The 13,902-nt window shown below is 39.9% G+C and overlaps 1 protein-coding gene across 1 annotated transcript in view; it reads right to left on the reverse strand.

Annotated features, from left to right (window-relative positions):
• The window catches only part of kcnh5 (potassium voltage-gated channel subfamily H member 5), a 128,286-nt gene that overhangs the window by 22,055 nt on the left and 92,329 nt on the right, over positions 1-13,902 (reverse strand). Inside the window, exon 12 of the mRNA XM_022750594.1 lies at positions 8,551-8,747. Coding sequence (XP_022606315.1) covers positions 8,551-8,747 — 197 coding nt within the window. The remainder of the gene's footprint in view (positions 1-8,550; positions 8,748-13,902) is intronic.

Below are 13,902 nucleotides of genomic sequence, written 5' to 3' on the forward strand. Positions count from 1 at the left end.
ACAAACTCACTCACGGGTCCTGTTTACTTGTTTATTTAGGTTTCTAAAACTCAGCAGAACAAGGATGAATACCACCCAAAGATGAAACACTACGAGTCAACTGCAGCCAGATCCTCCTGGTGTGGATTCAGATCAGTTTGTCTGCTGTCGCTCTGTGCTGGCATCGGAAGGTTGGTGTTTGGCAGTGTCAGAAAATCAGATTCAGTTAACTCGCCAAGTAGAGAAATGTTCAGGGTTTTATCAGGGTGATAATGAGGCAAGGACATATTGACAGCTGAGGACCTAAACATACAAAAATGTGCCATTATACTTCTTTTACAGTTTTCAATTTTAGCCAATAAAAAGGCCTCAGACAGTGTCTCTGTAACACAAAACAAATGGCTATCAATGGCAACATAAGACGAGGATCATATCAGTGGAACTTTATATGTCCTTCAGCCTTTGTTGTCAAAAAAAAAGTTTGTTTTCATTAATTCTGTTGGAGTTCCCCATTATGTTTTGTATGCACAATGCTGCCATGGATATAAATGAGCAGCTTTGTGTTTGCTTTTTGACTTTGAAATTTGCCCTCTGAAACATCACGCTGCATAACCTGCTTGCTCTGTAACCACAGCTGCCATCCACAGCTGGATTTCTTTTACACTGAAGAAAAAGTCGGAACATGATGATTATGAGACAAGATTATAAGGAGTTTCTTTTTTTCTATGATTTCTAAGTGGATTTGTGGTGTCATCTGCAAAGCACAAGTGGTGCTGCTTCTGGGAATTAGTATTCAGAGTTGTGTTTGATGAATCTAAGTCCAATCTTCACTCCAGTTTTAGCTCTGTGCTTGGTCTCCACCAACTCCTAATAAAAACATCTGACTCTGCTAAATGTCCCACTATGTTCACCAGCTGCTCTCTAACTGTGTCTGTCTGCTGTTTGGTGGTGGGTAGCTAGTGTACAATGGGTTTATCTGAGCTTGTTGAACAGTCCACTACAGTCCATTATAGAAGCGTACAGTAAATGTGCCATAAAACCTGAAAGGGGCAAGCAGAAAAAAGTCGAGCTGCAGAGCTGATGATAATTCTCTGTGGGCTAATTGCTGGAATCACCCACTGCGGTAATTTGATTCATTGTTAATAGAAAATGAGAATCAGTGATGCTTTAGGTAGAATATTTAGTCCAGCACCTACATGTAAAGTAACATTTACAGTCTGTTGTCAATTGTATTTGCTTCCTTTTAAACTCTGTAGTTTGCTGCTGTGAAACGTTCATTACGTCCTTGCACCAAAATCACAGACGAATTCCTGCGCGTTTACTGAGCTTGGCCAATAAAACGATTCTGACTGTGATGAACAGTTAGTGATTCCCTGGTGAAGAAAAGGGACATTTCTACTGACAAAGAAGAAGCTGCAGAGTCGGGACTCAAGGATACGAGGGCCCTAGAGCAACGACGAAGAAACGGCAGATCTGCACTTTTCTCTACAGGTAATATATACCGCTTAGCCAGGTGAACAGCCTTGGGGGAGTAGTAAAAAGAGAAGCCACATTTACACAGTACTTGTGTAATAAGAGCTCTGAGCTCTGGAGGAGGAGGTTTGGTGCACCATGACTGTAGAACCCGACTGCTGCATCTCTTTATTTTGTCTATTGACCTCTGAACTGAATCTCTCACAAACACTAATGTGATGCTTCTGTAGGTAAGGACCTAATGTCTACTCTCTGTTAAAAGCCCTGATAAAGGAGTTCTTTCGCTTCCTTTCTGTTGACTTAAAGCTATAGTAAACGAGAAAAAATGAAGTTATGACAAAAAATAAAACTCCCACCATCCGTCCTCCATGAGACACTGCAGACTCTGAAGCTAAAATGAAATGTGGTTCAAGTGTGAGGACATAAGTTCAAACATCAGTGAGTGAGACAGTCCATTTGTCCAGGAAATCCAGACACAACTGGATACAAAAAATGGCGGAAATTCTGCACAAAAACAGAGCATATTTCTTGCATCAGTGCTGAGTTAAAGGAGATTTCAGTGATACACCTGTCCATTTACTCTCTATTCAAGTTTCCATCTAAACATAGCTCATATCCGAACCTAATTTCCAGCAAACCATAAATGCACATTTCCATCCACTACTGTGAGGTCAATATTAGAAGTACGGCACATTAAGAAAAAACCCCTTGGGGCACTAATTTTTCGGTCTCTGCCATTACACCACTGCAGAAGAAGAGGACACTGATGCATCTTCTCTGCAATCAGTCTTAGTTGCAAGGCTGTGGCCTCTGCTGTGAGATGTGCTGCCTCTGCCTATTTTCCCTGAGGCTTCTCTTTATATTTCATAAAAATGTACTCTGTGCAAGTTGGTGGGAACAAACTTTATCGGTGGTTTCTATGAGCCATGCATGAACAGTTTGTCTGTAAATATGGTCAAAGTCTCTGTTTGAGATTCACCAGATTCCCGTAACACATCAGTCTTCAGTAATGAAAAATGTTTCGCTCACTGCCACTGATGTGCAGAGTTTCCTGGTCCAGATCTTATAGGATATGGATGAATGGGTAAGACAGATATACAGATATAGATACAAAAGGATCTACAGAAAGTTATTTGATTGTAAAATACTCTGTCATTGTGTTGGTTGTGATCTTTTACTGGTGTATATTCTTTAAACTGACACAGTGAGTGTGACGTCAAATTGCAAACAAGCAGACCTACTGTAATTCAGGATTTAATCAGCTTCACCACAGACAGTTTAAGGACTGAAACACTTTTCATAGTCTCTGTATTTCAAGTACGCTGACAGAGAAGCCTTTCATCAAAAGCTGGAAAAGGCCAATAACTTCAAGGAGTGGAAGTGTCTATAAATATCACCAAGTATTTGCTTCTCAGCTGTTTTTGTATCCTAACACATCCTTTGAGAGTTAAAGTGCAGACTTGGCTGTAAATCACTCAGCAGTCCTGAGCCACTGGCTGAATGTCTAGACTGGACTAGTGTGGCCGACATAAACTACTGTTTCTCCACACTACACTTTCCAAACACATTTATGAATAGACTATGCACTGTAACAGCTGTCTCTACAAACGTTACACATGTAAACAAACCTTGTACGGATACAAATTCTATTCTCTATTCTATATATAAAAATAATAATAATAATTTGAATGAATAATAATTCATTGTGTTGTTGTTGTTCTGCATTGTGTTCTCATCAACATGTGCATGATTTACAGATGTGCTGTACAGTGTTTGTGGTGCAGAGAAATGTAAAGAAAGGTGGAGCCGGTACAAAGAACACAACAAAAATACAAAGAACAAAAACTCATCTGGATTATAGCTTTGTAATCTCTCTGTTTGAGGAAGACCAGGGATGTGTCAGCAATCGCAAAGTAAAACTCAGCCATTTGTGAAGATCAACACCAACAAAACTCTGGTGCAGCACCGAAGAGCTCGTATATCTCACAACTGGAAGAGTAAAGGTTTTACCAAAAAAATGCAAAAGCGCCCTTAAGCAACGTCCTCACTAATATGTTTTCAAACAAAAATGATCTCTGTCCATACCATCACACCTGGAAATGCATACATACATGACCATTCACGTACACTGGGCCTGTGCGAGCCAGTGTAAACAGGAAGCAGATTGTGTACTCTGCAGTTGATTAGTTGCAGAAAATACTACTAACGAGGAAAAGCAAAGACAGCTGCAGTGTTAAAATGCAGAATTTAACTGAACAACAGCTGCTGACAACAACGATTGTATCCATGTTGCTTTCAACACTGGTAGTCGAAGCTGATCCCGACCCAATCAGGGATCGACCATAGGTGTCTGCGTTTCTGACGGTTGTTGCTCGTCCAGACTACAACACAACCCCGGAGCTTTCAGACTAAAACAGATCCAGCAGTGTTTCCCAAAGTCTCAGTTTTAGGTGTTTGAAAACTCCAGAGTAGTGGACACCAGGAGTATTTTGAAACTAAAATGTAGTAGTGTGAACGTAGCCTTACAAGCGAAACCTTGCACTGCTATCTGCAGAAGATTTTTTGTGTTATTCAGCCTCTCCTCCTCTGATATAAATGAGGTTGACAAAACAATAGAAAAACAACTACATCGTCTAAAATGATCATACAGTTAAATCAACACCGCTCTAAAAACTGAGCATCTTCAGCTTTATGAAGGGAGGATTTGTTGCAGAACTGTTGTGTATATTCTCTGCTGTGTAATACTGTTGAAAAAATCCGTTAAGCCATCGCCATCTATCTAAAATGAATAAGAGGTACTCGTGCCCATCTGATAGGGCTGAGAGGACATACTGAAAAAAAATAAAGGTTGAGAACCACTGCCTTCGCCTAATGAGCACCATCTAACACTCAGTCTGAAGAGAGACACGATTACTAAACACTCTTCCTCAAATATTAACAAGTGTTTTGCAGAAAGTCAGGATGCAATGAGGAGATAAAGTTAAAGTCAGAGAATCGTGAGGAGACAGAGAACAAGCTAGAGAGAGAAAGGAAAGTGCTTAGGGAGGCAGATTGGTAGCTGGCCATTATTGCATGAGTGACACGGCGAGTTAGGGCTGACACACATTCTGGTCTCCTCAGAGCCCCACAGGCCCCTGTCTGAGCTCCCGCTACAAGTTGTTTATCTTCATCATGGCGGCGCTGTAGCAGCTGTCAAGCATCCCGGGAACAAAAGAGCTAACTGAGGAGAGGAGAAAAGAGCTCAGCCCACATCACTATTTCTGTTCTGTGTTTACATGAGGATACCACTGGGTCAGATTCCTGCTGCACACTGCAAAAAAAAAAAAAGTGCACATCTGTTACAATTAACTAAGTTTAGAGAGAGTGTCTGCCAAAGATGTGAGATTTAGTCATCAGTTCTCAGAGCGGCTAAGCTTGTTTAAAGACTTGTTCATGAATCATGACACATTCTTTTGCCAACACATGATGAAGGGAGATTGTGTTTTAAAATAAGAGCCATTACCTCATCGTAATGGTAGTTTTACTTCTTAACTCATTTTAAAGCTTCACTTAGCAGATTTGTGTGTGAACTGCTGCTGTGTAATCGGCCTAAATTACACACCGGGGACACACTGAAAATGAGCATCCCGTCTTTTCTAACTGAGATGCATTCCCTTCCAAAATAAAATCTTTTAACTGATCCTGAAGTTTTATGATTAGCTGATGGGGCCCGTCCGTTATATCTAAGTCAAGCAAACATGCAAAAGTAAAATGTTGCAGCAACAGTTACCTCTAAGAATTAGACAGCATGTATTTAAAAAAAATGGTGATATTTTATTTTACAGGCTCAATAGTTTACTGCAGTTCCCTTAAAAAGGAAATTATAAATGCAAACTGATAGGAAGGTTCTTAGAAAGAAGCATATAATTTAGTGCTAATTACAGGGAAAATTTAGACAATTCAACTGCTCTACCAATCAATTAATTCCATTGCTCTCATATCATAGAGAGTTTTAATCAGTGCACAGCAGGTCATGAACATACAAGAGTGTGAAAATGTCAAAATGTTGTCTCTATTTTCTGTATTATTATCCCAAAGTACAGTTACTGTTATTTCCAGGAAATGTTTTGTAAAATTATCAAGAAATTACAGACCCATAGAAAAAATGCTAACATGCTGATGTTAGCAGGAATAATGTTTACCCGTTTTAAAGCAGTTTAGAGTGTTAGCATAAACATTTGCTAGTTAGCATTAAAAACAAGGTACAGCTGAGGCTTATGGGAAATACATTAGTTTCCTAATTAATTGGCCATAAACCAAAAGAATGGATGAACTGAAATGTTTTACCTAACGGTGGTGCCAGATGAAAAATTGGATATTAGATATTTCACTCAAAATCACAAGTGTCAACCTCATGGCAGCGCCAGAGGAAACGTCACCAACATCATCAGGATTCATCTGTTTAACATGATTATCTGTATAACATTTCATGGCAATCCACCCGAAAGTTGTTGAGGTGTTTCAGTCTGAGTGACTCAGTGACTGACATCGTCTAATGACATTTCTGCAATTCAACAAGTATTAATAATAAAATTGCCAATAATAAATGAATGAACAGTGAGTGAAAATATTATTTGGGTTAAATGGAGCAGTTCATTGAAGGAAATTCCTCTAGAAATCAAAAGTAGCATCAAAACTTGGGACCTCAAAAGTGAGTTATGAACTATGAAAAATTAACTAGACAGATCCACAGTCAAACATCTCCGGTAACTTAATAAAACAGTCAGTTAACAGACTGACACAGAAGCATCCAGTCACTCACCAGAAACCTGGAGCTGAAGCCGGACTAGAGCTGTGAGCATTAAAAGTACAGACTTGATTGATAGGCAGCCATCACTTCTAAATAAAATATTTGGTTAAAATAAAACCTTCTAAGTCAAAGTATGCACAGAATATGCATGTAGACATACTGCACAGGCATAGGAAGTTACAACACAAGCAAATGGTCATCAATAACTTATGATCTATAAACAATGAACTTAAACACAGTATGAAAAATACTGCTGCGAGCGAAGAGACTGCCTGCTATAGGGCTTCAGCAAGAAAGAGCAAAAAGGGCACAGGACATAATGAGGTTACCTGTGTCGTATGTATAATTCATTGCGTTCAAAGCACGCTGAGAATATGAAGAATGAAAAACAACTTAAGGACAAGTAAACAACAACAGAGTTATTATGAGATAAAGGTAGAAGAAAGGATGTGTGAAATAAGCCAATTTAGATGGCCCACCTCTAAATATGTCGTGGTTACAGTTTATTTTCATGAAGGCAGGGAAACAAAAAATCCTTGAGAAATCTCTTTGCCTGTTTCAACCCCTCAATCCCTGATTTTCCTCTTAGATTTCCCACTGGACGTCTCAGTCTTCTTTAATAAAGTGCTGCTCATTTTCTGCATAGACAGTGTAAGGTGACTGACAGTTGAGGCACTTCAAAGCTTGAATGAACATAAAACTCTCCTGGTTGAATCGTCAGTTCAAAAGGAGAAACTATATGAGAAAACATCTGGTTCTTCTAAAAAAAGTTAAAGGTACAAGCCTGTGGACATAAAAACTAAAGGAGAGAAGTAAACTCTGACTCCTAAGGTGTATTTCAGTAACAAGCAACCAATCACAGAGCTTCAAAATCTGTTCTATGCCTCTAATGGCTAGCTGAAGTTAAATATATGCTTTGAGGAAACCCGATGAAAGACTCCTGTGCTTCTATGTTGTTGAACATTCATTCAGCATAACATTAAACAAAACCTTACAAATGGTAATTTATGTCTCTTGAATAAACTGTGCAAACTTACTGCCCCAGTAACAACCAGGTTAGCTTAGCAAGCTAACTAGCAGAGAAATTTACTATGACTGACTGGCACTAGCATGTGTCTGGCTCATTCACCAGTTTGCCAAGTGAATTGTCAGTAAAGTCGAGTTTCCATCCAAATTTATTGCAAATTTTAACCAGATTTTCAGAAAATAAGCAAAAGAAAAGACAAGAAAGAAAAGAGCAAAAGTCAAACCTCAAATGAAGGAAAACCATGAATGTACTAACATGATGCAAAGTCTGTTAACAGAGAGCACAGTGGACAATGGAAATGGTTGTTTCCTGTATTAATTCAAGGAACGTTGCAGTCTCATGTTTTTGTCTGCCACTGTCTCTCCTGGAGGGGAAGTCATGTGATTTCTGTACATCATTTATCCGCCAAATCTCTTTTCATTGTACGTAGCTAATACACTAACGTTTCCATTTCTCCCAAGCGTAAAATTATATATTTAGATATTTTTCTAATATTCACACCTTTCCAGTCAGATTTCTTTATGTGCAAATTTAAAATGTGCTCAAAAACAGCTGGATGGAAATGTACTGTAAGCCATCAAGCCTCTAACACCACCTGTTTCAAGAGAGTGCACAGATGAACTTTGCTGTGTCCAGGACTTACGTATGACAGACGGCTGAGCTGAATGGCTCACTTCTAGCTAGCTGCATTAACTAACATTTTTCCTACTGTTCCAGTCCTGCGCTGGTGTCAACTCACCTCACAAAGTCACTGTGAAAACTGAGCTAAATTACATTCCTTATCGTTTTAGGAAAATCTTGAGAAAATAGGCAACTCACTGATTGCTAATAAACTAGGTAATCTAACTAGCTAAAAAAGATTAACCCTGGCAACGTAGCCAGGTCTCACGCCAAGTCAGGCATGTTAACTGGCACTTAACACATTCTCCTATATTTTTCTTTGGCTAGGGCATAACTATGATAATGTGATTCAACTTGAAAGGAAAAGCATGGGAAAAAAACCCCTTGGAAACCTTCAGCTGGTTCTGATGTATTTCTGATGTAGGTAAACTGCGAACCAAACCAAGAAATAGCCTACGTCAGACTGTATCATACAGTGATAAAATGGCTGTCTAGATTGAATATGAGGCTGAGCACAAACATGTAATGTGTGTAAATGTTTACAGGTCAACTGTACTGGTATGAGGATGCTTAGGTTTGTACACGTGGCTTTATGTAGAATATATGAATGTAATTTTTCAGGTGTGTTTGTCTGCACTGTTCAAAAAGCTGGAAAACTTACACGCTTGCGCAGGTTGCAGGTGAGGATGAGGTTGCGGGAGAAGGAGTTGGCGAAGGCCGTGTAAAACTCCAAGACCTTGAGCAGGGCTTCTCTCTTGATGACGTGGAGGTCGCAGTACGTTAGCGCTCTGACGTTCGCACACGCATGTGCAAGGGTGGTTTCTTTCCAAAAGACATCGCCAAACACGTCACCTTTACCTGACGAGAAAAGCAAACAAGACAAGACAGGTAAGAGTTTGATGATGTTGATACATGTTGATAGAGGTGACACCACAAGTAAAAGTAACAAGAAAACTGAGTCTGCAATAGATGTGACAAAGTCCTTGCTACTGGGCCATAGCTGAATGACCAGTGTGTCCAATTCACATTAATGCGAATTGATGCTTTAGACTTACCTTAATTGTTTAACATTCATTTCAAGTGTAACTTTAGGTACGTTGAAATCCAATAATTACTCGATTAATTGAGACAGATATTTGTCACAGTTTCCTGACATTTTAGAGACTAAATGATCATGTCGTTCAGCCAAGGAAAAAACTGGAAAACCCGGCAAAATGAAAATAGTTCTGGCCAGAGACAGAAAAAAGCAATATACTAGTATAAAATTACATGGTTTTTGAGATATAAAGTCCTTCAAACTTTTGCTGAATTGAGACAAAAATACTCCCCTCAGAGAGCTGAGCCGTACATTATCAAGACTGTGGTAGATTGGCCTTTACAATTGACATGCAAAATGGTCATTATTGCCAGATTATGTGTTTCTAAAAAGTGCTGTTAGACGAGCTGATGAGCACTTAGTTTCTAGAATACCAAATAACACCTCTACAGTCCGATGGGAAGCATAACTTTCAAGAGCTGCCCTGGATTTCAGAGTTGTTCGTGTGTGTTGAAGAGTCAATCCCTCCAGCTATGGCTCTCCAGGAACTCTATTATCTTTATAAGGCCATATTTTTACACCTAACAACGGGGTTATTTGATCCAGCAGCTTTAAACCACAGAGGAAGTCATGCTATCACTGAACAGGGAAGTCAAGCAGCAGCTGGAATGTGTTTTCCAGAAAAACGAACAGCAGCATCTTCTATTGGACCAGTACATTGCATCATATTGATAAGATGGAGTTAATATAATGTTAGGAAATTATGAGAAGAAGAGAGTAGAAAAAGGTTTTTTATGTGACATTAATGAAAAACAGGATAGCACTGATTAGCTGTATGGACATATGTCGTCTCTAAAACAGTGAACACGCACCATCTGCATCTCTGCATAAACCACACACTTCCACTCTGTTTCTGTCCTTAGCAACGGTTTTACCTGGCCATAGCAACCAGAGCTGCTGGTCTCACCATGTGCACCATCACACGCTGATACCACCAGGCACGTAACAGGTACAGTTACAGCTATTTCATCAGTTTCAGATCCAACATAATCCGAGCGGAACGAAAAGGAAAAACATGGCAGAGACAAAGGAAGGACAGGAAAATACTCACAACCAAATAACGAAATGCACAAAGAAAGTGGTGGTATGACGGAAAGGCAGGTGGTGACATGTAAAATAAGAACAAACTGCATTAAGAAGAAGATTGTCCACTGACTGCATTAATCCATTTAGCTTAGCTGCTGGGGGTTGGCAGTATTTTTTGACAGCTGTCAGTTGGAATAAAAACTGCTGTGAGGAACAAAAGATCAGGAGAACAGGAAAACCTTTTCTCCTCAACTTTCATCACAAAACCCAATTGACATTTCGAACAGTTCCACATTGGTACAAATTCTTCCTGTCGATCAAACAGTGTGTGCTGTAACATGTTGAAATTTTCTTTGAATTTGATTTTTATTTATTTTTTGTTCTTTTGTTTGTCTGTTCAACCATGGTGGCTTTTGCTGCTGATGGAAACTACACAGTTAAAGCCAAACTGCAAAAAGAAGACACATCACTTCCTTTCATTAGTGTAATTGTAAAAAAAAAAAAAAAAAACAATAATAAGGGATGCATCAAGGACCACACACAGTCATACATTTTTTACAGGTGCAAATTATCTGCACAAATTACACAATCTACACAGAGATCATAACTTTTGGAGAACAAATGGTCCAGTAAAGGCAACAGGGTCGTAGATAGATTAGTGGCAACTGAGAACTGGGCACATTTAAACCTGATAACAAAACAGAGATCATCAAGAATGCTACTTTAAGTCCTGCACCCAACATGTTACTATAAAAGTGACAGTTACATATTTATGTAAAAGTACAGAAATATTAATGGGCAAAATGTACTTCAAATGGTCCCAGTCAGACTGTTCTGTAAAAAACACTTTATTTTGAAGGATTGCTCTCCAGTGCTTCCAGTTCTTGATGACAACAAGCTGTTGTACCTTTACAGTTTAAAAATAACCTTGGACAAATGTGTCTGCCAAATGATTGTAATGTAATTTAATGTAGGTACCTAATGATGTATGTGATGTGTCATCTATATACACAGGTAGGTTATCTGTGGTCAAATACTGCCATTTCCAAGTATAAAAGAAGAAATGGAAAGTAAACAGCTTAAACATGTTTTTTTTCATGAGTAATAGGGTACTCAATAAGGAAATTGTGGCTTCAATGAAGCGGATTGGAAAGATTTTTACAGAAGGTAGTTGTGGTTTTGTAAACACAAAAATAAACTAAACTCTTGAGCTTGAAGCACTGACCCTCTCAAATCCACTTGCCTCCCTCCACTGGTCTCAACCCAAACACAGCCACCTGGATGCTTGACTTATCACCTGCCAGCATACATTCCCCATGCTAATCACCCAGAGCAGATGAACGCATGTTTACACTTGTGAGCATCTCCTGGGCAACGCCATGGTTCTTCTGATAATAATAGATTTGTAATATGAAGAATCATAATTAGAAGCAGTATCAAATGTTTCACGTCATCAAAAGCTGCCGAATGTTATCAAGAGAAACTGATCATCAACCATCAGATTTATTTTTTTAATAAAGTGGATTAATAAACTCCAAAAAGGGTTTAACAGCACTGTGTCAATTGACAGCATGAAGTGAGGAATAAAATAGAGAAAAAAGAGAAAGTACTAGAAGATAATATCATGCAAAGAACTTTTGGTGAGTAGTAAATGGAGTATAATGGTGCTTCTACACCACTTTTCCCTCAAGAGATTCATTCACACTCACCGTAGTAGACACAAAAAAGTAAAATCTAGGCCAATCAGGACTCAGATCTGTGTCAAACCTGCCACAACAGTCAGCTCAGCATTTCTCTGACAGCTGACCCGGATAGGATGAGACGAAAAGCAGTCCACACTGTCCACAAGCTGTCACAACACCCTGAGTAACAGACGTGTGACACTCCCAACATAATATTGCAAAAAAAGCTGACGGAGTGTGTGTGTGTGTGTGTGTGTGTGTCACTGCGAGTGTGTGTGTGAGTGAGTGAGTGAGTGAGTGGATCTCATCTCGACAATCCCTCCTCTGTGCCCCCTGAGGGACCCTTTCTCTCCCAACAGCCAACCACAGCTCAGTGCAGCAAGACTCGTCTGGAATGAGCTCCCCGGAGAACCGCAGCTCCACGGCAATTAACCGTCTGGATGTGGACTTGGTCACACGGGCTGGGGTGGGTGGGGGTGGGGGGTGTGAAGGAGAGGGTTGTGTGCACCGACTATGACACTTAGAGCAGGGTTAAAAATCACAGTGAGGATTGTTACGAATGGGTGGGTGGAGGTGGACACATTGGTGCCATGACCCCTATCACTAGGCTTTGTAACCATTGCTCATATCATTCTGCCTGACTGCTCACAGGGACTATTACACACTCAACATGGTCAAAAAGGTCATTGTACCCCCTCTTATCTACGGCCATAACATCAATGTACGTGAATGGCAAGTCAATGCTGGTGTTTAATTCAATTTAGACTTACTGTATTGTTGCGTGGTTTGGTTCTGGCTTAGTCCAGCAAATAAAAACAGGCTGCCAAAGCAAGGCGGTCAGCAAAGAGAACAGGGGCCAGCAAGCCCAGCTTCGAGATATTTATAATCAACAGGTTATCAATAAGGTCTGATTGATTCCCAACTCTCCTCGTCAAACTGTTTAACCTTCAGAGTGTCACTACAGGTGCTGATAAAGGAAACAGGACTCTCCTCTATACTGTGGCCACCTCAAAAGTTTTGGTGTATTACACTGACATGAACACACTGCTCATTACTACCAGGTGTGACAGTGGGACTGTTTTGTTTTCACCTTGTTAGTTCCTCTGTGTGTGTGTGTGTGTGTGTGTGTGTGTGTCTGTGTGTGTGTGTGTGTCTGTGTGTGTGTGTGTGTCTGTGTGTGTGTGTGTGTCTGTGTGTGTGTGTGTGTGACACAGGGTGGTTTGTTTGATTTCTTTGGCGTGTGTCTGTCTGTCTGTCTGTGGACAGATGTTGTCACCATCATAGCGTCACAGCCAAGATACAGTCATGGAACTTTACAGGTTTGTTGTTGAGAGCAAAATGAAGGCCGAGGTCAAATACAGGTACCGAATACACATGTAATAATCAACAACATGTTGGCGGGGGCGGGGCGGCTTGTGTGATCCCAATGATGCATTCATGTGTTTCTTAAGTAGTTTACACTTGTTGTATGTTGGTATACACACACATTCTTTTAATCAAATGTCAGTCTTCTTTTCTACAACACTTCCACTTACATTCAGCTCTTTCTTCAGGTCTCCTTCACTGAAGACCAGATGAGGTAAAGTGAAAGCAGAGACATGATCCATCACAGTTACGTAAAGCAGAGAAACTTTACCTAACTGTCAAATAAACAAGCCAAACTCTGATTCATATCTCTTTTGTTTACGAGTCCTGGTTTACTTGTCCGGTCACATCTCGTCCTGAAACCGTTTCAATCCTGAGTATTTCTAAGTCTGAGTCTTACAGAGCTTCATCCCCAGAGAACATGGGCGCTTTAAATGTTCTAGTGAGTCATGTTCTCTGATCTTTTATTGGCTAAATATTTGTACCGCATATGACAACTCCATGCTGAAACGGCTGTGGCAGATGAAACAACACATCTAAATTCCTCCCTACCTAATTTACTGCCAAGGTTTGTTTTTCCCACATCGCCCCAACCCCCTGTGACACAGTGTACAGTACATTAATACTCCTTTGATCCCACCGGAATCCTGTAGGACCCACAGGATGCACAGTAAGATCTCAGCCTTTCAACATAAACAAACCAAAATACAAAAAAACTGTAAAAGTATCAGAGCCATTAAGACAGAATGCCGCATTATCCATTGGAAAGTGTATCGGTTTTAAATGAAGTATGTTGGAGCTTTTCTTGTCTACACGAGATCAACTCACAGTTAACATCCTGACA

Source organism: Seriola dumerili, unplaced genomic scaffold (assembly GCF_002260705.1).
Source record: "Seriola dumerili isolate Sdu_G_001 unplaced genomic scaffold, Sdu_1.0 BDQW01000149.1, whole genome shotgun sequence".
Taxonomy (NCBI): Eukaryota; Metazoa; Chordata; class Actinopteri; order Carangiformes; family Carangidae; genus Seriola; species Seriola dumerili.